Below are 24,126 nucleotides of genomic sequence, written 5' to 3'. Positions count from 1 at the left end.
AAAATAAATGACTTGGCAAATTAAATTCATTGTGCTAAATGCAATCTCAGTTGCTTGCATAGTTTCAAGTGTGTGTAAATAGCTGCAGAATGGTGCTACCTAGTTTCAGATTTTAAAGTCCTCTTTGATATGGTTTTAATATAAAGCTTTTGTAATGGATGGTTTCTCTGGGCTTTTCTTTCACTGCTATTAACATTCATATATGAGAGAGATTTCAGAAGGTGACCTTTACTGCTATGAAGCAGTAAAAAACACTCATGCCTTCTTACGTTTAATGAACTCTCATTCTTAAGTGGTCTACCTACAACTCGCACACTTCATGTTTGTAACATTGGAATCTGTCACGTTAGAGACTCATCACATCAGTCCTTTAATGCCAGCTTTGATCCTGAAATGCAGGTAGCCATTGTCTAGGGATGGATGCGTTGCCTGAGTATGAGCCAGATCAGGTCCAGCCAAGTCTGGCCATGTTTGTCTGGTTTTGTGCCCAAGTTAATTAGCTGTGCCAGCCATCAGGGCTCCTTACTTTGGATTCAGCATGGCCCTAGCATGTCCAGACTGTACCAGAACAGGCTTGTAGGCTTGCAAAGCCTGGTTTGCACCTTCTGCACTACCACAGCAGACTACTGTTAGCTCTGGCAACTCACAATGTTAACATCATAGCCTTGTTTGTACTCTTCATGGGAAGAAGGAGGGCAAAAGGAATAAATAGTCTTAACCCTAGAAAAGATGAGCCATAAGTTCATTTGTAAAGACTGCTTCTCCTGGTTCCACTATCTGAATATGTTGGACTGCCATGTATGTTTCCTTCCATTATTTCTTTCCTCCTGAAAGTGTATATATATGTGTGTGTGTGTGCATCACTGGCAGCATGTATCACTGAAATTCACTTTAGTTTTAAGCCTTATCAAGATGTCAGCATGAAAGAGTCTGTACTTTTGTGTTTGTCCTAAATATACTGCCAAAAGGATTTTTTTATAAACAACCTACTCTTTCGCAATGCCTCCCTAAAGCAGTTTATAAGAACATAATTTTAAAAAGTAAAGCCTCTTTGGAAATAAACATTTTTGTGCTATCACACTGATTTGATGATGTGCTTTCAAAGTTAGATGTGTTCCTAACAACATGAGAAGTGTGTTTGTTTTCCTGCTTGATGACTGACAAGTGCTGTAGTTGAGATACGCCTTTGACTCTCAAAGTACAAGGACAACGCAAAGTTTTCATTTCTGTGCCAAGAAACCTGGGACTAAAGCTCCTAACCTTTCTGCTCTGATTACTGTAACTTCATGCCAGTGAAGTCTGTGGGTCTGAACAAAAAAACCCTTAGAAAACTTCCTCTTATTTCTCTAAGAGAAACCATTAAATTTGCAGTAGTCTCTCTTCAGAGTGATTACTAGATTAAAGGTCTGCTGTAAGTGAGCCTGCAGTCATTGAGCAGAGTGTTTTCCAGACATGACCTGAGACAGACAATGCTTTCCCTGTTAGGAGCTTGGCTTTGCTCCTTCCCCTGGGGAGCTACTAACACAGCTTACAGGAAATGAATTTAGAAAACATTTGTAAGGATTTGTTTCCTAGGATGGGTAACCATGCAGAATGTGTCTTTCATTGAACATACATACCTCAAAAAGTGTGAAAAACTCACTCTGAAATACAAGGCAAGCTAGCTGAGGGCTTATATATTTTTTTCTTTGGCTGTGACTACAGGAATGAATAGTATGTGAGGATACTTCTTCAGCAGCAGTAAAGCAAGTGTTAGGATAATGCTGTAAAAAACAAACAATATTTTATTTTATGCCTTCCATCTAGTTTAAGGCAGATGATGTAAGTTCCCTATGTAGCCAGTAAGTAGAAGGGAATGCTTCCACACCTCCTCAGATTTTCAGGTCGTAGTGAGTGAGCCATTCTGCCTGTCCTCCTGTATGCTCATTGTGCTGGGAAACCTGCAGTGGCCTATCTTTGTCCTTGCAAACTGAGAGCAAGCAGGCTCCATGTGAGTACCTCTCACTAAAGTGCTTAAAATGAGGTGCAGCCAAGTCCAGATCAAGTTCCAGAAGCATTGGGACATAAAAACAAGATTAGGCTTAGGAAAGTGTGCTGAACCCTAAGCATACCTGTTTAAGAAATGACATGTATTAGAATTGATAATTTTTTAACTGCCTTTATCTAACTATTGGCACGTTAATAACCATTTGGTCTTAGTATGTATTCTGTATTTTTATTGGCTAGAGGCTGAGGAAGTCTTTGTCCATCTTAAGAATTTAGAAGAACATTTTATGTCTGAAATTACACATTGCTTTGCAGATCTAATATCTAGTGCTTCAGTACCCCTGTAAGGAGAACTCTCATCAAAGTTAATAGTAGTTACACAAAAGGTAGAGTGTGTATCCTTTTAATGTTCACCCATTAAAAATGTTTCAGATAAGAGCTTCACAGTTCCAAGTGTAAAAACAGCTACTGACAAGCCAGCCTCTATGGGCAAATAAAGTAAAATCGATGTCTGTCTGCCTGTGCACACAAATACACTCATCTTTAAGTACATATACTCTTGAATTAAAAAAAAAAAAAATGGAACTGACAACATTTTCATTTTCTAAAGTTAGACTTCTTCCAAGTTTGTCTTTCATCCTGCAAAGGTTGATGACTTTGATAATGCTCGAACAGGTCTACGAATCTGCAACATTTCTCAGTAAATACATTCAGTTCCATTAATTTGTTGCATGATTTCAGTTTTAGCAGATAAGTAGGGAGGCAGCTGCAGTTTTTCATTGATGAGGAATATTCAAGGATTTCTTTTTTTGCTGCTCATAGAGCACTGAGCAATTGCTGTGATCTTTGCCGACTGAATTCAAGTTGGCTGTATGCTGCATGGTATTTCAAACATTTGTGATACTGTAGCCTCATGATGCTGATAAATTCTCACAAGACAGCATAAGAAATTTGTGACGAAGTGCAAGGAGAACTTGGGTAGGTCTTTCTGTGCTTGCTGTGATTTCTGCTGTGCAGTGGGAAAGCTGAGGCACTGGCTGTGCGTGATTAATCTTGCATGTTTGAAACAGGAGTGGAAAGAATAGAAAAGAGGAGATGATATACATCCAGGATGAAGCTGGGTTATGTTTTTAAGGCTCTTTACTTTGTGAAATTACTGTGGGTAGGAAAATTGGAAAAGGGAGGAAAAAATGAAGCCAAACAATGTGTCTATTAAGTAGAATAGCTCTTAATCTCCTTTGCTTTTTGTTCTTCTTTCTTATGAACTGTGGAGCTTTAATATTAAGATAAAGCCTGTTCACATTTCAGTTTACATGAAATAAGATTGATTTTGTTTTAAATGCTAGATGTGGGAGAACTAAAATTAAGTATTTGAGCCTTTAGTTAGCTGGAAAACGTTACCAAGAGTAGCTCCATGTCGTGTTCCAGTCTGGTTTTAGCAACAGGAATCTGTGAGAACATTCAAGTTAAAGTTTCTTATCTGTACTCACCTTCAGAAGTTTGCAGCGAAGTGAAAAATGCAAGGAATTTTCTGGCTTGTGCATAGGACTTAACTAAAACAAGTTTAATGAGATACCACATTTGGTTTTGTACGCAGATTCATATAAGCTGACGCAAAAAGTTGAAAATTTAGGAGGCAAGAAAAAGAGCACAGTGCTGATATAACAATTGCTATCTAAAACCATACAAACTAATACTTGAAAAGAAGCCAAAAATAGCTAGAAGAATTCTAAACCTTGAAAAAAGAAGCTTTATTTCTCTTACTGAGATGAGCAAAGTGCTCTCCATTGTTTAAGGTGGATTTTATGGTCTCTTGTTAACTTCAGTGTAAGGTAAAGAAGCATTTATGGACATTATTCCTCTTTCATCAGAACCAGCATTCTACTTTGGAAATGATGAATACTATGTTGATGAGAGTGCTGGCTACATTGAGGTCCGTGTCTGGAGGACTGGAACTGATCTGTCCAAAGCCGCCTCTGTCACGGTGAGGTCGCGCAAGTCTGAGCCCGTAACTGCAGAGGGTGAGTTATTGCTTCCCTCCCATTTCACACTGCTGCTACTCTGCGCATGCTGCTACACACTGCTGGCACATGCTGCTACATCTCACAAGTGCTGTTCAGCTGGTCTTGGTACAGCTTCAACCACATAAAATGAAAATTGTACGTGTCTTGCGCTTAGCAGATCTCTTCTTCTTAGAGTAAATTAAGTGGTTACAGAACTTCAGAGAAGCACGAGTAAGAGCTACTGTGAAGTATAGCACAAAGAGAAATGCCTTTAAATCCTCATATAAAGACTGCTACAAAGGCAGTTGGTTGCTGCCTCAAGAGCATACTCTGGGCACAGTTATGATCACTGGCAGCGTGCTGAGTTTGCTTCTCTCATTTTTACTGTAGGCAAGGAGAAATTATTACCTAGTATCCTATTCAGGTGCAGGATTGCTTCAGCTGTGTGCTTCTTGGATCCTTTGACAGAACTTTTGTCAGCAGAATCAAGTGTTAGCACACTCTATTTTTTTTCACAAAACATACATAATGTTTAAACTAGGATATTCATATAGAGGCAGCATAAAAATTATCTTCCTTAGATGCTTATCCTGAGTCTAACTTTACTGTTATTTCAGGAATATCTAAACATAATATATATGTATGGTGTATGCATAACACAATATACATAACATAGATATATTTTTCTTATGAAAAAGAAAATTATTACGTCTGAAAAAATACATGATTGCTTCAGTTCTGAACTTGCTTTTATGATCTGATGTCTTTATCAAATCTTGAATATTTAAGTTATTTTATTTCTGGTAAAAAAATATCTTTCTTTACATTAATGATCTTCATTCATGTTGCCAGGACCTCTAGGATTAAAAGCTGGGAATGTCTCAGCTCTTGATCTCTCTAGTCTGTTGGTCACAGCATGAAAGCTCTGACATGGCTGGCTGGCTGCCTGTAAAACTATGAACCTGGTTCTTTGCCTTACACAGTACAGCAGTGGATCTGCTGCTCTGAGCTCTCAGTCCTGGAGTCCTGCCTTAGAGGCTTAACTCTAGGGGAGTACAACAGTAGAGCTGTTAGGCAAGTGCCCATCTGATTATGGCCTTAAATCTGGACAATTTTGTCAAATTCACAGAATTCCAAGCCTGATTTCCATTTCAACTTAAGTGTTTCCCCCAAATCTTTGTTTCAAGAGCTCTGCTGTTTATTCTCCCCAAAACCTCATGTTAAAACTGAGTCCTTCCTAAAGTCCTGGATACCTTTAATGCCTTGGTTCCAAGACAGTGTCTTGTTTTAGTCAATATCTTGTTTTGTTTGCCATCTTCTTATTGACATGCTATGAATTGGTTTGATTTGCTTAAAAGAAAGCAAACCCAGATCAATCTTCCTTTACAAGTAAGGTGACCAACCTCACCTGATATGTTCTGATAAGAATTTGACTTGTTTGTTTTCCATTCATTCTGTTTTACACAAGTCCTCTGAACAACAGTTCTTCCCCAGTCAGTTCACTGGCCTTGTCTTCTTTCCTTTTTACATTAATCTTAAAACTTCCATCTTTGTTACAAAATAGTATGAAATTTCTTCCAAAAGACTTTGTTTCATCTCCAGAGTCTCTCTCAAAGCTTTTTGCTTACTTTCATTTCTCACTTCAAGCAAATTTCATTAGTTTTTCTGGAAAAGAACTGTTGGTTTACAACAGAACAGAATCAGCTTCACTTTGTGACTCAAATCATCATTAAACAAAAAGTTAATAAATATTGACTTATTCTATTGTGTAGTCCCACTTAAATACCAAAAGACAGTTTTGCTTTACATGAATTCCAGAATTGGCAAATACTAAAGTTATAAAGGAAAAATATTTACCTACAGTTAACTGCCTAATGATAGATATTTTTATTTTTAATTATATGTAATGCTATTTTTATCTCTTTTCCTTTGGTAGCTGGAGTAGATTATGTAGGCATCAGTCGTAACCTGGATTTTTCCCCTGGAGTCAATATGCAGACATTTCGTGTGATAATTCTGGATGATCTTGGACAGCCGGTATTAGAAGGAACAGAGAAGTTTGAGCTTGTGCTAAGGATGCCCATGAATGCTGCCCTTGGAGAACCCAGCAAGACCACCATCTTCATCAATGACTCAGTGTCTGATTGTGAGTAATTTATTTTTTTTTTACTTTTTCATATTTTGGAGATGATGTGTTAAGTCATTTGCTATCTGGCCGCTTGTGTTCTATATCTGGTGCAGTGTGGCATAAGTAAATGTGAAATGATGGAGGGAAGATATGATAACTTCTGCAGTTATATTTTACATGTGCTTGCTATGTTTTTCTGCCCAGTGCCAAAGATGCAGTTTAAGGAATCTGTGTATGTAGCCAATGAAAATGATGGGCAGGTTTCTGCCATGATATATAGGAGTGGGGATATCCGATACACATCCACTGTGAGATGCTATACAAGGCAAGCTTCAGCTCAGGTTATGATGGACTTCGAAGAACGACCTAATACTGACAGTTCCATCATCACATTCCTTCCTGGTAAGTTCTTGATCTTATTTTAGAAGCCTTTAGTCTACCATGTCTTCTTTTTCTTTGCTTTCCTTTGCTTTGTTTGTTTTGTTGTGTTTTAATTGTATCTTCTCATAAAGTAGTGTCAAAAGGATCACTCTAGAAAACAAAGGTTTGGATTTTTTCATACACAATGGGATGATGTTACCTTTATTTTCTTCACTTCTAACTTAGAGCAATAATCACTAAAAACCAAAAGAGTATATCTTCATTTAGGTTCAGCCTGAGTGCCAGAATCTTTTTGATAGCAAAAGCAGGTTTGGCATAGCACAGTAGAAGCACAGATCTGCTGTCAGAAAGGAAACTTTAGAAGTTCTGCTCTTTGTTAAGCAGATTTCTGGCAAATACATTTGATGTGCACTGAAATGAGCAATAGATCTTTCAACAGGTATATAGCTTCCTAATTCCTGTTTGAATTTTTTTCTCCCACCAAGGCTTTACTAAGACCGCCCACGAATATAAGGTACTTAATATCCCACATTTCATGAGAGATGAAATGCAAATAAATCAAATATTACTATGTTGAAAGAATATTGCCTAATTCTTTCTACATGTGCAGGAGGCAGTTTGGTCTTCTAGCCTTTGAAGTTTACACGCATGTGATATTTTTTACAAGTCTTAAACAAGTTCTGTCCTCAGCATTAAATCCTTGGTAAATCCTTATCACAGAAATTACAACCTTTGTACTTCTGTAGACATGTATCACTTGAAAAAGTGAGTGGTTCACTCTGTCTTTATTTAGGGCTGGCCTCAACTTTTCATGCTGTCCTGTACTCTAGACCTTTGCTATTGCTTCTGTGCAACCAGGAAAGAGTCCAGCTAGTAAGAATTAATGGATCTCGGCCACTTAGATGTGACTTTTCTCTTTTCTTTAGTGTTGCCCTACCATTTCTCTGTAAAGACAAGTAACAAAGAGGTCTACTAGAATTATATTTTGACTCTGCATATTAAACGTGCAAGGCATGTTTAATATGCAGCAGTTTCATTCCAGTTTTCACATTTTCCATGTAACAATAAGCAGGGTAAATATTTTGCATTTTTTTTCTCCTTAAGGGATAATTGATTTTCTATAGTGAGGGGAAAAGGCAAACTCAGAAAATGAACACAGTCAGCATCCTGCTCTGGTTCTTCATCTTGAAGAGCCTTGATCTTCTTTGCATGTGTAATGATGAAAAAATACAGTAAATTGACCTCATCTCTCTCCTGCTGTACTCTTCCTTTTGTCGGGGACGTAAGAGTCAGTCCCATGAGGAAGAGCCCACCAAGTCATGCTGGGTGCCAGACACTGAACACCATTCAGAGGTCTTGCTGCTTGTGTAAAAGACATAAGAAAAGATGTTGAAGTTTCTGAACATCTAGTAAGTCAGGGCACATTAATGTGTGAGTGCGAAATTGAGAGGTTTGATTCTCCAAAGCATTTTTAAGGCAATGTTCCCTGTCACTTGAAATGAGTGGAAGTTCAAAAGACTTTAAAGTTAAACAGAATAGTATAAGTGAAGGTCCAAACGGTTGGAGGGTGACCATTCAAAAGAGACTTGAAATATAAAATTCAGGACAAAATTGCCATTAGTATTAGTAATGGTAATTAGTAATTACTATTACCATTAGAAAGGTTTTATTTTTCTGTTTCCTTGTGCAAGTATTTACTTTTTTTAAGTGGACCCTGTTGAAGAATCACTGAGAAGGAGCATTTTCTTCTTAGGTAAAACAAAAGAACTAATACATGTAAAGTGGACATACCAAATAAATACTTGTCTTACAGAAGTCCTAAAATGGGGGATTCCACCTTAAATGAGTTTCCATAGAAAGGTAATGATTGCTAATTCTGCTTTCACTGCTGTCATTGCTCATTAACTTGTATGGTGTCAAGGTGTATGCCTTGGCCAGCAGGATTCAGGTGCCTTGGGCTTGGAGAGAAGTGCTGTATTGGAGCAAAGAACATCTAAGTTCTGCCTGATACTAGCTTCAGAATGATTGCAGGTGAAACTGAGAAGCCTTGCAAGCTGGTGCTTATGGATGATACTTTCCATGAGGAGGAGGAAGAACTACGCCTGGTTCTTGGCACTCCAAGAAGTGACTCTTCCTTTGGTGCCTCTATTGGCGAGCAAAACGAGACGCTGATAAAGATTCGGGATGACGCAGACAGTAAGAGAATAGCTTATTGTTACTGGCTTTTGGAAGCCCATTTGCATGCTCTAAAATATTTTTTTTTTCCTTCTAATGACAGAGGCTATCATTAAGTTTGGTGAGACCAAATTTAGTGTGAGTGAACCAAAGGACACAAGGCAAGTAGCAATTGTGAAAATCCCGGTGCTTCGTCTGGGAGACACTTCCAAAGTTTCTGTTGTGAGAGTTCATACAAAGGATGGATCTGCTACTTCTGGAGAAGACTATCACCCTATATCAGAAGGTAGGATCATACTTATCAGATCCAGCTATTTGTTTTCATTCATGACTCTAACATAATTTTTTAAAAATGAAATAACTTTGGGATTAGAATACTTTGCAACCACATCCCAAAATGCATTTTCCTATTCAGTGTGGACAAAGTAAATTTGAACAGGAATACAACATCCTCTGTGGTAAACACCAGCCAGTTGCTGTTGGTATACTAATTATCAGTGAAGATATTTACAAATATCTTCTTTGAAAACATCTGTACTCCTTTGACAACATCTGTAGCTCAAGAAATTGTGGAAGACGTGGGACTTAAACCTTAGTTATATTTGCAGAGTGTAATAATATTACTCTGAAGGAACATCTACTTATAGGATATGATTGTGTGGTTGTTTCTTGAGCAATTCATTAAGATAATGGAATTTGCAGTATGTAGGAATTAATGTATATTTCTTTTTATTTTTCTATGTTCTTAATAATAAAACTTTCCTTCTGTATTTCTGAATTCACTACCTTCTGCTCCAAACTACTAATGAATGAGGAGAGAAGTTGTACAACAGAATGAGAAATTTCTTAGCTGATAAACTTCTTTCCATTAATAGCCCACCTACCTGCTTTAGGCAATGACTAATGGACTTTGTAGCATTATGATTTTCTTTTTCTTTTAAAGTTTATGATAATACATGATAGTGCTCTGTGTTTTAAGATTAATCATTCTTTGCTGGAGTGTTTTCATAGTTTTGGATAAACTATTTTGGCATCCAGTCCAGCTGGAATATATGACTTACCTTTGAACATTCAGCAACAACATTGTGCTATATCTTCAAATTCCATAGCAGTGACATTTCCCACTAGTGAGATCTGAAGAGGCAATTTATTAGCCACAAGAAAGTCATCAACCCAGAGCTTGCTAATTCCAGTTACTTCGCTCCTGCATTTAGAATTTTGCTCTTTCCTCCTGAAAACCACAAGAACTTTTAGTGTCAGCTGATACTTATCCTATATGCACATTACCTGTAGGCATTGTCTTGCTTGTATTCACCCTGCTGTGCACCAGCAGCACACGGGAACAAGGTTTTCATGAGAAATCTACTACTGCAGAGCAAGAGGCTCTCAGCCTCTGCCCCCAGGCCTTTGAGAAAGGTCTGTGATGTGTAGAATTTCCCCACAAGTTTCAGAATACCGGTGGGTTTAGGGAACCTGCATATTCAGCCATAGGTACAAGACCCACATCACTAATTGGGTTTTCTGAAGGAAGTGTGGCAAACTGAAAATCAGTAAAATTCTTAGGTGTCACACAGCTAGAGAGTTCATATGTTTATTACCACAAAGAGTATTTCCCTGGCTTAATAATGCTTGGGATTGGAAGGATCATTAGATCTGTTAATCAGCCTCACTGTGGATTGCAAAATTCTCCCAGTTTTCCCAAATTATTTCTGTATTGATCCAAATAACTTTTGTTGGAGAAAATATATCCTTTAGAGAGGGCATCTGGTCCCAGTTTGAAGGCTTTGGAGAGGAAGAGTGTTTCTTAGCATTTGGCTTCACTGATCAGTCTCTATCACCTAACTGTGCCTTATTTCCCATATAGATTTCAGCTTTAATGCACTACTGCTTTTTGTGCCTGTCCCTTTAGAGTGCAGAGGTCTTTATCACCTGGTATATTTTGATTATGGTGGTGTTTCTATATCCCGGTGAGAACATCACTGTCTGCAAGTTCTTGTGGTCCTAAGTTTCTCTCCGTTATTTCTGTACATCTTCAAAGTGAATTTGACATCCTTTAAAAATCAAAATACTAGAAATGCACTTATTATTTTGGTTATTATCACTCTCATCCTTTCCAGGCACAAATGTTAAATAGTTTCTGTACTTTTTATTTCTTTAGTCGTTAATACAGTCAAGGATAATAGTACTCCCTAACTCAGTGTGGTGGGTTGATCTTGGCTGGACAGTAAGTGCCCACCAAAGCTGTTCTATGACTCCCCCTCCTCAGCTACAGAGGAGAAAATATGACAGAAGGCTCATGGGTTGAGATAAGAAGAGGGAGACATCACTCACCAATTATCAGCATGGGGAATATTAGTTTCATTTTTTTTATTAATCAAACCAGAGCACAGTGATGAGAAATAAGACATTCCTTCCACCCCTCCCTTCTTCTTGGGGTAGCTTCCCTCCCACATTCCTTAGCTCTGACTGCCTTGAGGGAATGGGGGTTGCAATCTGATTACCACATGTTATGTCTGATGCTTCTTCCTCCTCACACTCTGCCCTATTCCAGAATGAGGTCACGCCCACTGGAAACAGTTCTTCAAAAACTACACTATGGGTCCTTCCTTTGGTCTGCAGTTCTTCATGAACTGGTCCAGTGTGGGTCCTCACAAGGTCACAAGGGCTGCCAGCAGACCTGCTCCACTGTGGGCTCTTCTTTCCTGGGGCCACAGGAGCCTGCTCCACTGCAGGCTTCCCCCAGGGTCCCAGCCTCCTTTGGGCATCCACCTGCTTGATCATGGGTCCTCCACGGGTTGCAGGTGGATCTCTGCTCCACTATGGGCCCCCATGGGCTACAGGGCACATCCTGCATCACCAGGCTCTGCACCAGGGGCTGCAGGGGAATCTCTGCTCTGGCTTCTGGAGCATCTCCTGCCCCTCCTTCTCCACTGAGCTTGGTGCCTGCAGAGTGATTTCTCACATATTCCCACTCCTCTTTCCCAGCTGCTGTGGTTCAGCAGTTTTTTCCCTTCTTTAATCTGTTATCCCAGAGGCACTACCACTGACACTGCTGAGCTCAGCCTTGACCAGCAGTGGGTCCGTCCTGGAGCCAGCTGGCATTTTCAGATATGGAGGATGCTTCTGGCAGCTGCTTGCAGAATTCACCCCTATAGCTCCCCACTACCAAAGCCTTGCCACGCAAACCAAATACAATCAGCTAAGGTTGAGCTTTTTATCACCATGACTTACTAAGTTTTTTCAGAGACAATGATTTTCAAAATACAATGCTCTTGTGGGGCTGCAGCTTTGTTCCTTATTTTTGTTATATACCATTGTATTTATTACATTTTGTTGAGTACCATTTATTTAGAATTCTTCAGTCTTTTGGTCATTCATATAGGTTACCAACATTTTTGTAATTAGTCACAGATAATTTTCAAAACATTAAGATCCATTAGACTAAATCTTGAGCTTTGCAAATCTCTTGATTTATGTCTCATTTTCAGTGATTTCTACCTGTGTCCACTGCTATTCATTATTATTATTATTTGTGGCATCAAATAGGTTATACTAAATTTGCAAACATCTGTAATTTGAAAAGTGAGTATAACTGCCATCTCTTATGGCTGGGCCTAGAATCACAGGTTGTTATGATCAACAGGTTTATTTTTAAGTGTCTCATGTTTTCAGAAATTGAGTTCAAGGAGGGTGAAACACAACACTTTGTGGAGATTGAAGTTCTTTTCGATGGAGTGAGGGAGATGAGAGAAGCTTTCACTGTCCACCTGAAGCCTGATGAGAACATGGTTGCAGAAATACAGGTAACAAGTTCATGCAAAGTCCTGAACAACAAAATCTGGTAAACAGACCTCTTACTTACTTTCTGGCTCATTGTTTTCCTCTTCTTTTATTCACACCATCTTGGTTTGTATATTAAAAGACAAAAAGAACATCGCAGCTGTCACACTAACACCTAAACAAAACAGTTTGTTTTCAAGGCAATGATGTTGATGGGGCCACAGAGTCAATGAAAGACTGAAGTCTTCAGAGTATCATTTGAGGCATATTCTGCTCATATAATCAGTCTTACAAACTGGTGGCCTCTCAGAAACACTCTCTGGGAATACAATCTCTGTCTTGTGAAAAGAGTAATTTCAGGTGAAATATGACTTCTCCTATCAAAATCATGTTAATATCATTCTTATTGTATAAGATAAAAAAGCCACACATTCTTGTTATTTAGCATTGTATCATGCATACTTTTAATTCAAACAGTGTACTCCTCTGATTTGGCATAAAATGTGCTTGAAAGTCCCTGTCTGCTTCAGCAGTGTCACACCATGTATAATCTGACTCCAGACAGCCAGACAGAAGAGACACAGCCTTTGCTGATGGCAAACACCCCATTTCCACCAGGCATTAAAGCATACACTACATAGGAGGTTCTACCAGAGTACTGAAGTGATAACAAAAACACAGGGAGACAAGGTTAAAGGTCTGGGATGTTCACTGTTCTGTAAAGAAAATTTTCATTTTAGCTCTTCCTTTTGCACCCTGCAGTGTACTTTCAGTGCCTCAACCCTTTCTCAATAGCTCATCCAGATGAGGTCTTAGAACTTTTTTTGGAAAGATGTTTTGAAGGCTAGACATACTCTGATTGAGGTCCAGCTTGGTTATTTGAATTTTCACAGGCAACTGTTTCTGTATTTTTCACTGTCAGACAGCCAAGGCCATTGTTTACATTGAAGAAATGAACAGCATGGCAGATGTCACCTTTCCCTCTGTGCCTCAAGTTGCATCTCTGTTGATATATGATGATACTTCTAAAGCCAAAGACAGAACCAGTCCCATTGCTGGCTATCCTGTCATCTGTATCACAGTGAGTATCTCTGTGGAAAAACAGAAAAAATCAGTATATGGATTTTGTTCAGTGGAATTTATACACCCAGTATCAATCCATATGGTGATGAGTCACACATATTAGTCACGCATATTAGTTTGAGCTAGAATTATCCTTAGAGCTAATCTAATTTGTCTGGATAATGAATCCATTCTCAGGAGGAGAAAAAGCATAGAAAGATGTTTCACTTGTTCCTCACTAAGAATAGTGCAATATTGATACCCACACTGTGTTTGTGATTGCATGACCTTAGTATTTCCTGCATTATCCTGCCTTAATTTGTAGAGTTAATATCAATGGAGATAACAGATGAGCCATTGTTTTCAATGAGTGCCACAGACTCTAAAATGAATGCTGAAGGGAATACAGGCTTCTTTCATTTTTTTCACTAGTAGTTTTGCAACTGAAAAGTTTACATAAATATTCATATACCTTGAAGAATGTTTTGTCTATCTTCAATTTGTTTTTCACGCATTCCTTTTGCACAGGAATGTCACAAGTTGAATGGTTCTTCTAAATAAAAAAGAATCAAAGAAAATAAGTCTTTAAATGCAAAGTGTATTTGCAGAATTAGATCAAAGGGACAAATTAAAATTAAAGTAGTACATGGGAGTGTGGCTTGTGCCTTCATAACTATGCCATGTTTTCACCTATAAAGAAATTTAAAATAATATTTTTTAATTCAGTAAGCATAATTAGATATACCTTTTAATGTACCCTAACAGTGCCAAATACCTAAATAAGGTGATTTCTTATGAGATTTAGTGGGATTGTCAGTTCCATGTTGTTGAGATTTGTGACTCTTGATGACTTGAAATTCCTTTGCTGTGAAGCAAATAAATTGTTAGTGCATTTGCCTTGTTCTGCAGGCCTGTAATCCTAAGTACGAGGACTTTGACAAGACTGGCTCTATTTGTGCCAGTGAGAGCATCAACAATACCCTGACACGGTACCGGTGGCTTGTGAGTGCCCCCACGGGCCCCGATGGCGTGACCAGCCCCATGAAGGAGGTTGACTTTGACACCTTCTTCACTTCCTCTAAGATGATTACACTCGACTCCATTTACTTCCAAGCTGGTTCTCGTGTCCAGTGTGCAGCTCGGGCTGTGAATTCAGATGGGAATGAGGGTCTTGAGCTTATGAGCCCTATTGTCACTATAAGCACATCAGAAGGTAAGGCATCATCACCTACTGCAAGATTCACAGGTCTCTTTTGGATCCCAAATTCAGTCCTAACAAAAGCTGGTTACATGGTCAGGTGTTTTAACATCACCATGTCAGCTTTTCTTCTGCTATTCATAGAGGTGGTGCAAAAACTGTCTTGACACTGCAAAGCATCGTATAAAGAAAAAGTTTTTCCTCTCTCCTAATTCTTCACGTCTTTAAATAATAACCCACATAGCAAATTTGTATGTTCATGAGAACAATATGTGACAGGCAAGTAAATTAGTGAAACCTGGCTCCTGTTGACTTTTGAATTCAACTGCAGTAATGATGCAGTACAGTCTCAGCTCCTGTTAGGCATTGAAGAATCCACATGGGAGTGGCATATCAAAGCCTAGCCAGAAGCAAAACCTCATTTAGCATTTAGGCCTCACTGGACACCTGAGAATTGATGTTTTCCTTGACTGAAGACTAAAGCAACTGTGCCCAATAACAGGGCATGGAAAAAATTTTTCCTTGGTCAAAGCATTCATAATTATTCATCCTTCTGGTTACATGAAACACACTGGCTTTGTTATTGTAATAATGCATTATTTAGATTACACTTGACAAATTAGCAGAGCTAATTAGTTCAGGCTCAGGACTGAATTGTCATGTATAAATTACTTCCAGTACCTGAGCTAACTTATGATGTGGAAGGAAAGAAGTGCAATGATCGAAGCAAACTACAAAAATCCTGAATATTTTCCATTTTGAAGATGCCTGACCTCCAGTGCATAGACCAACTCTCAAAAGGAATTCAGATTGTGCAAAAAAAAAAAAAAAAACCCAAAAGTAAAACCACCAACCAAAACAACCGACCAAAAAGCTGTCATGTGCAGAAAAGAAATTTGTTTCATCCTGACAGAAGTTTCCTACTTGGAAATGTTGAGCAACATTGGCTCCTCCAGCGCCAATAAGCTCTCCAAGAGGAGGGCCCTTCTCCTCTTTTCTTGAAATCCCTCAGAAATGGGCAAAGAGGACTGTTTCAGTTTCCCACATCTGCTTCTTACTTAGAGTACCTTGTAATCCTTTGGCCATCACACGACAGAGACCAGAATGCAGACACTACTGCATTGAACTGTGCAACTGGAAGTTGCATACATCTCAGATCACATGATTACAAACCTAATTTTCTGGTCCTACAAACTTGGACTAATACTGGAACACATGGAACTAACATTGGAAAGGATTTCCAAAATAAGTTACACGTTCCCCTTTCCTGGAGAAATTCAAAATTCAAATTAACAAGGCCTTAAGCAACTTGATCCAGCTTTAGAGCTGTCTCTATTCTAAGCAGAATATTTCTACATATCCTGTGACACAATCTTTCTAACTACACTTTTATTACTGGTGGATCAGGAGACTCATGAATTTCTGAGGACAAATCACTGCATACTCCAATCCAGTGCCAAAACCAACTGAACAGCGGTCAGGTATCTTCCATATCTTCATCCAAAATTTAGGACGGTGGGAGGAACTAAAACATATGCCTCTGAAGACCTCTGTAAGAAAGTATGTCACCTGCAAGTGAGGTTGACACATGCAACTGAAAAGACACAGATGCAATATCATCACCTTGTTCTGCAAATGTGATCCTGTTATCAAGTAATCATTTGTGTTTGAATCCTCTTTTGAGTAAATTCCCAGTTGAAACCTCTGGAAAATACTTCTCAAAGTATTTACCTGTCATTGAAGAAAATTCTCATTGTTTTGGATACCTTTACTGTGGAAGAAAAGTACATCTTAAAAAGTGGAAAGAAAAGTATCGATTGTTTCCTATGGACATAAAGTAAGTTGCTTTCTCTTTTTCCCACTAGGTCTTTGTCAGCCGCGTATATCAGGAGTAGTTGGAGCAGAGCCATTCTCTGCCAAACTGCGCTACACTGGCCCAGAAGATCCTGACTATGCCAACCTCATCAAACTGACAGTCACAATGCCACATATTGATGGTATGAGAAAATCAGCTGTGGAGTTAGGAGAACTTATACAGTATGCTGTTATTCGAGCTATTTTACTGGTCAGGGTATTTTAAACTGACAAGTTAATAATGTAATCTTTTAACAGTAGGACCAAAGGAAAATGTTATGAATTAATAGGTGCAGTATGCAACAAGATGCATAAGATACTGTATTGGTACATCACCTCTGATGTGAAGAACATCATTTTCAGATTAACTGCATAATTTACATAAATTGGGCTAGACCTAAGCTTTGTAAAGCTCCTTTGAAGTGCATAGGAATATACCATTTAATTACTATTCGCACTATTTTTTATTTAATAATATATTGTATATTAATATATCTAAATGTTAATATGTTTAGAAATATTTTTTCTTTTCATAGTATACAGACAGTTATTGTGGGTAAAATTCTCATTCATACTTAGCATATCAACTTTCTTTGAATTCTGAAGTATAGTAATTGGTGTAAGTACAAAATACAAGAGCACTGCATAACACGCTTAGTGTTTGACAAAGTCTGGCTAAATTAAGGAGGTCTGACAACTGAAATGTAGTGATAGTTATAAATTAATGTTTTTAGGCATGCTGCCTGTTATTTCTACAAGAGAGCTCTCCAACTTTGAGCTGACACTTAGCCCTGATGGAACTAGAGTTGGAAACCATAAGTGCTCCAACCTGTTGGATTACACAGAAGTAAAGACCCACCATGGCTTTTTAACTGATGCTACCAAGAATCCAGATGTGATTGGAGAGACCATTCCCTATCAGTACAGCCCAACAATCAGAGGCTCCAATACCTTGCGCTTCTACCGCAACCTGAATCTGGAAGCCTGCTTGTGGGAGTTCAGTAGCTACTATGACATGTCTGAGCTCCTCACAGATTGTGGAGGCACCATTGGCACAGATGGGCAGGTATGGAACTTGATTTTGTACTGTATTCTTGTAATAAAATATTTCCCTCGTAATACATCTGTGCTAGTAGAAATAAGAGAATAATTTGTTCTGAATGGAATTTGTTATGATTTTCTCACAATACAGTTCTGGGTTATTGTGGGGCAAACCAATTCCTCTTTTACTCTACAGTGAACCAATTTAGTCTTTTCTTAAAATGAAAGCCTTCTGAAGACTTGCTTTTAGCACATAGATAGCACTGGGCTAGTTAATATTTATTGTGGTATATCTTTAAAAGCAGATTTAAAACATTGTGGAGAGAGTTCTTGCTGACAGCAATGGACTGCTGAAGAACTACCAGCAGCTTTGCTGATCTCTTGTTCACTGTGCAGACAGCACAGTGTTCTCACCTTACCCAGCAGAAAATTACTTATACAGGAAGTGAAAAAAGCTGCCAATATGGAATGGTTGAAGTACAGAGCTGTGAAACTGGTTGGAGAGTTAAAAGCAAGAGATTGGAGAGAACTTCAGGGAAATTATTTCTAGAAATTCATAGTAATGTGGAAAGAAAAGGGTGCAGGATTTCTTCTAGAACAGTGACAGTGAAATGAATCCCTGGGTCTTCCCTGTATAATTACTAAATAAGCCTGTCTGATCCCATTCAGGCTCTGGAATACAGTGGCTGTGAATATGAAGTTTATGTACAGAAAAATATCTTTGAGGAATAATCCTACAGGCTGCAAGAAGGACTCATATCACAGAAGTCTATCCACAGCTAACTCACTGTCCTGGTACACTAGCATTCCTTTTTGAACCACAATGAAAAGAATGAGCCTGCTTTGTGAAATGGCCATAATTTCTCTGCTCTTTTGACATTTTGCCAGGGATACATCTGCTATGAGACCTTAGTAGACTTATTTGCACAAATTCTTATTTTCTATGCTATTTTCCCAAATGGCATAAAGCAGGTGTGGAAAATGTGTCATTGCCCACAGAAATATATAATCTTGTGCAACAGAGCTAATTTACTGCTAAAAGCATAGTCATCGATGGACATACAGATATTTAATTAGATAAACTGATTTTCTTTTGTTTTAATTTTGTTATAATTGCATGCCTAAAGTCCACCTTACTCCATGGGTATTCACAATAATCATAGTCAGTTTGCTGGACAAGAAATTGCACCACAATCTCTTTAGCACTTGGTTAACTTCCTAACATTCTGCCCCTCTTAACTAGAGATTATATACTCTAAGTCAGAAAATGAGAATAAAATGGAGGTTCTGCCTGTCTCACATACAAAGGCCTTGATGGATATGTCATCTCACTGCTTTGTCATCAATTCTGGTTCCTTGTCTGTTACAGAGACCAGTTTAAGGTCTCTGCCTTCATGTTGGAAGCTTACTGTCCATGCTCTGCTTGGGCTTGGCCTCTGCTGAAAGCAGATCCTCCTACAGGTGCATTCCATGAGATCTGTGAAGCTGTCAGAGGGAAAGGGAAGGCATCCAAGTGTGGGATGTAAACCTTACACATTCCCACAAGATAAAAATTACACTTGTCTTTACTGTTCTTAGAATGATTTCATTTCTCCATTTCTTTGACTCATCATTCCTTTGACTATCTCCTTATGCCCAGGCAATATGAAACTGCAAATTCTTATTTCCCATACAAAGCAACCATAAGCACACACAACTTGAAGCATCTGTATGAAGCTTCCATATGAAGCTATGCAAGCCACTTTTCTCTCAGTGAAAAGGAAGGAAAACCTGGTGTGAAACCATTTTAAATACTTCTGTGCCCTCTAGACAAAAGGGTGAATAGCTGCTTTAGACAAATATGTATCTAAATAAAACCTATTTATCTCTATGTTCATATAGACAGAGGAGGAAATAAGTACCATTCCAATATTTTAGTAAACTGCAGCTGAAGCTATCCTTTAGTGCCTTCTAGGTTATGGTAAAAAGGTTTACAGTATGTTAAGTGAAATATCAAGCTGAATTACTTCTAGCAGTGCAGCATTTCCCTGCAGCCAGTGCGTGCTTCACTGCCCTCCCTGTTTTCCCCAACTCCATTTAATTCTTCTCCAGGTTTGGTCTTTATCTTCACATGACCCCTCCAGCTGAGAGGGGAGGCAGTCAGTGCCCTATCTCTGTGGTTGTCACCATTGTTGTTTTTTTCTCCTTCGGTGAACAATTAATAATCCTCTTCTGTGAGAGGAAAGCTGGCAGCTATGGTTTTCACCATTTTTTTAGCAGACAAAGGAAGCCCAAATTCTATTATTCAGACAGAACAGATAAATAACAAAAACACTCTTACCATATCCTGCTACCACTGCAAATTTAATATATTGATTTACCAGATACTTTGGCTAGAACTTTAGGCTCAACATTTTGTTTCTTGGTTCCAGTTCTCCTGTACCTATGTGGTCAAACAAAGACAGCCTTGTTGATTTAGACAGAGAGATTTCACAGAAAGAATGGGCAATATCTTAAATGATGTGGACCTTCACTTCATGGGAGCTCCTGGTATGGTAGGGGAAGAAGATGAACTTAAGTAAGCAAGAAGTGAGGTAGTAGACCTGCAGCTGGTGCAGTTCTTCTGGCACAGTTCCTAGTGTTTGCTGAAGGCTGCAGCTGTCTTGGTCAGTTCCCATGAACTCATGAACTGTCATAATACATACAGAGAAGGTCTTAGTTTTCTCTTTATTTTTTTTTTTCCTTTGAGGCCTTTTGATTGTGACCCACTCTCTTTCTCAATTATTCTGTGCATGAGCAAACCCTGTGTGAGCTAGATGCAGCACTCCTTTCAGTGTGCAGCGTGACGGTTTGTTCCTGGGGTCTGCCCAAAACTGAAAAACCAGGCACTTATATATCTAAAGATGGACTTAGATGTGCAGTTTAAAGAACTTCTACCTAAAATTAAAGACCTGTTCCTCTTTAAATTGAGCTAATCAATTTGGATTAGTGTTCTGTACTTGTGAAGGTCAGCTTTGATGATTAACAGTTTTCTTTAGGACAGCCTGCACTCACGGTCTAAAATTCAGTGTCTACTTTTGGATATGTCTAGGCCTTAAAAAGGGGGAACTCACCTATTTGAAGGCTGTGTTCCAGTATTTCCAAGTATCTAACAAAGGCTGGGTTTTACTTCATGGGGACATTGTGAGAGTCAAGTACTACAGACATCTCACATTCTCCCAATACAGGTTCAAAAACAATGACAGATATTCATGAAATGAAGTGAAAAAATGAGACAGTGAAAACCAAGCAAGTGACCGTACTTTAATGAAGTGTATACTGAAGTACTGGCCTACACTTATTTCACATATTATTATGGAGTGTGAAGTATCATTTGATCCCATTTCCTGCTGTTTTACCTGTTTGCTATAGCCAGGCAGTTTGGCATCTGAAGGCTTCTGTGTGGTTCTGGCCAAGTATTTATATATGGATGTTGCTTTCTGTAGTTTCAGTCCATTGCCAGACTTAGAATAGGGAAGCAAGGAAATTACCATTCAAACTAATTTTATTAATGACAGCTCGTTAAGCAGGTCTTTTATAGGAGCAAGAAGGTGAAGAACATGTAGTAAAATACTTGAATGTATAGCTTTATACCTTGAAACTATGGTAATTGAGTATGGCTGAACAGTTCACTTTTTTCTCTTCAAAAACCAGTTATTTTTGGCCCAAACTGAAAATGTCTTTCTTCCAGTATGTTCAGGTCACATTTATGCTATGCATGTTATAGCACTGAGCATTTCAAAATCCCATTATGCAATCAGGTTTTAAAATCACTAATGTACTGCAGCACCTTATACAAGGCAGCCTGCAGAGGGTTTTTATTACACAGAAACAGTGTAATAAAAGCAGCTTTATAGGAACTAGTTTTGCCAAAATCGTACTTTAAGGTGAAAACTCACCTATTCTGAAAATCTTACTAGATGCTGTAAAATTCAAACAGACAGAAATGTCTGTTTTCAGATTTTTATATTCACTTTAGTGACTCCAGTCAATTTTAAGAAAACTCTGCAACTCATGTTCCCTTGACATGGAACCTCTCTATAAGGCAAACATTTTTTTCTCTAGCTGCAAAGGTGCGTTTAGTAAGCTGTAAAGAATAAAAAGCTATAAAGTGAATGCACCAGCTGTGTAACAAAGTCAGAGGTTACATTTTTTCAAGGGACTGGCATTTCAAGGCTGTATTGCATTCTCTTCTCCATTCAGACTTCTTTAAACAAACCTGCTTTGCATTTCACCTGTGACCTACCTGTCTGAGTGTCTTCTTAGGGCCAAATCTTAGTTTTGCCATATTGACATTGTGTAAACAGTTAATTGATAACATTGTTAAACTTGTGTGTCTCAAATTCACAGACATCACAAGTAAATGCAATAGAAGATGAGACCTGGAATAATTTGGAGAATAAAAATACAATTTTCATACTAAGCCTGTTTCATTGAGATACACAAAATAAAACACAGACTTGTGTTATTTCTAATGTCTAATTTAATCAGTACTATCAATGTGCACACACACATACACTGACAAGCTCTGCCCTCTGGAAATGTAAGCCAGCTAAATAAAGCATGCTATAAATGTAGAACAGAGTCCATGACACAAACCCTTTATTGAAAATAATTTTTTATTGTAAATATTCTAAATTGTTATGTGATAGATTCTCGAAATAATTGTGTATTTTACTTAATGAAGTTTGACAGATTGCATCTGAAAGGGGAAGAAAAGAAAAACATGTATAGAAACTCCCATTCACACTTACTAAGTTTTAAATAGGAATTGTCAGTATTCTAAACCAGACCTTATGATCTGTGATAATTTATCTCACAAAAAAAATGTATGAAGCTCTATTTCTTAGATCAATGTATAAATCATGTTCTTCTCTCACACATGTGGATTTTGAGGTTTGACAATTTTTAATCTAAATTTTTCCAGATATTATGTGTAAGAGTCTGTTCCCTCCTTGGAACAATTTTTGTCTTCTGTCATCTCAGGCTCTCCAAACCTGGCATTGTCATGAAGTATGAGACAGAATTTCCCCAGTTCATCTGTTGTGTAGCTGTAGTCTGTATTTCTCTCCTGGTATCAGAAGACTAAATTCATACCCCCTTATTATTGTTTAAAATCAATGTTGCTGAATGTAATTTTTTCTGTGTAATTGGTTAAATCTCCTGTGCATGGGATGCATGGATACATAGTGCACCTGTCCTGTCTCTCCACAGCAGCTAAGCTGATCCTACACTTACACAGCTCTAAGTCACCCTTTTGGTTTCATCAGTGTCACACTGAGATATAAAATGAACAGCTGGCTATTCCCAATAGGCTTTGCATGAAGTGCTGGAAAAGAAAGATAACTCAATGGAAAGAATGTTTTCTCATGTTGGTCTAAATAGCATTATTAGGAGGGCTGGAGAAGTCAAACTCCTCCATCTGTGTAACACATTCCATCGATTCATTTGGGGGGTAGGGCAGTGTCTGTTCACTTTGACACAGCTTTCCTCTGCAGTTGACTTCCTCTTTATTTTATTTTCACTATATCAAAAAGATCCTTACCTATACGGTGTCTTGAGATTTTTCTGTTCTGCCTACAGAAGGGTAGATTCCACCTTGTAGGAATGAGAGGCTCTTAAAAGTATTCGTTTACTATTAGAGAGAATTATTTATTCAGTAATTCTCTGACTATCAGTGTTGTAGGTTTGCCTCCAGACCTGCAAATCCATGAGTGCCTGTAGAAGGGTGTGTGTGCATAAAAACTCAAGGAACTTTTAGCAACAAATTCTTCCTCCCCCATCCATGCCATGAATCACACATAAGGGCAGCAGTACTGATGGAAGCACATGAGTACACAAACAAATTCCTAGGCTGAGGCAAGCAGCTCTGCTGCCCAGACACCTCTTGCAGGTTTTGCTAAAAGGGAAGAACCTTTTAAATTCTACAGCCCTAGAAATGGAGAGATTTCAGATTTCTCCCCAGAGCAGGAGTAATATGTCAAAGGAGCAGTGTTCCTGGCAAACTTGCCGCAGAAGGCATCCTGCTACTAGATTTTGACCAGTGCAAATAAGCTGAGGTCTCTAACACTATGGTCCCATTAAATGGAGGCAAGAAGACCCCAAAATGTGGCTTACAAATCTCATTAGTGGATTGCTTTGTGTAAAGTACACATGAAGAGCCAATGATACATTGAAAACTGAGAAAAGCTTTGTAATGAGGGGTGGTTTTTTTAGTTTGGTGTGTCATAAGGTACTGAGCTAGAAGGAGTTTTGTGGATCACCTTATCCAGGCCTCTGCCTTAAGTCTATATAATGTCATTCCAAAACTAGTAAACTTAATCTAAAACTTAACAGGATTTCATGGCCTCACTATTCTTGCAGAGTGCCACCACACTGAGGGCTGGAAACTCTTCTGGTTTCTAGGCTGTGTTTGTCCTGGCCATCTTAGAGCCATTTGCTCCCGTGTCAGCACTATCTTTCATCATCAGTGGCCCTTCTGTGCACTTAGTGTCCTGATG

The 24,126-nt window shown here is 38.5% G+C and overlaps 1 protein-coding gene across 1 annotated transcript in view; it reads left to right on the top strand.

The window, feature by feature from the left end:
• Positions 1–24,126, top strand: part of FREM2 (FRAS1 related extracellular matrix 2) — a 116,516-nt gene that overhangs the window by 77,793 nt on the left and 14,597 nt on the right. The window contains exons 7-16 of the mRNA XM_036385973.1: positions 3,858–4,007; positions 5,926–6,135; positions 6,322–6,519; positions 8,530–8,694; positions 8,777–8,959; positions 12,346–12,476; positions 13,376–13,534; positions 14,425–14,728; positions 16,579–16,710; positions 17,302–17,633. Coding sequence (XP_036241866.1) covers positions 3,858–4,007; positions 5,926–6,135; positions 6,322–6,519; positions 8,530–8,694; positions 8,777–8,959; positions 12,346–12,476; positions 13,376–13,534; positions 14,425–14,728; positions 16,579–16,710; positions 17,302–17,633 — 1,964 coding nt within the window. The remainder of the gene's footprint in view (positions 1–3,857; positions 4,008–5,925; positions 6,136–6,321; positions 6,520–8,529; positions 8,695–8,776; positions 8,960–12,345; positions 12,477–13,375; positions 13,535–14,424; positions 14,729–16,578; positions 16,711–17,301; positions 17,634–24,126) is intronic.

This window comes from Molothrus ater, chromosome 2 (genome assembly GCF_012460135.2).
Source record: "Molothrus ater isolate BHLD 08-10-18 breed brown headed cowbird chromosome 2, BPBGC_Mater_1.1, whole genome shotgun sequence".
Classification (NCBI taxonomy): domain Eukaryota; kingdom Metazoa; phylum Chordata; class Aves; order Passeriformes; family Icteridae; genus Molothrus; species Molothrus ater.
This window is presented reverse-complemented; position numbering and strand designations above follow the sequence as displayed.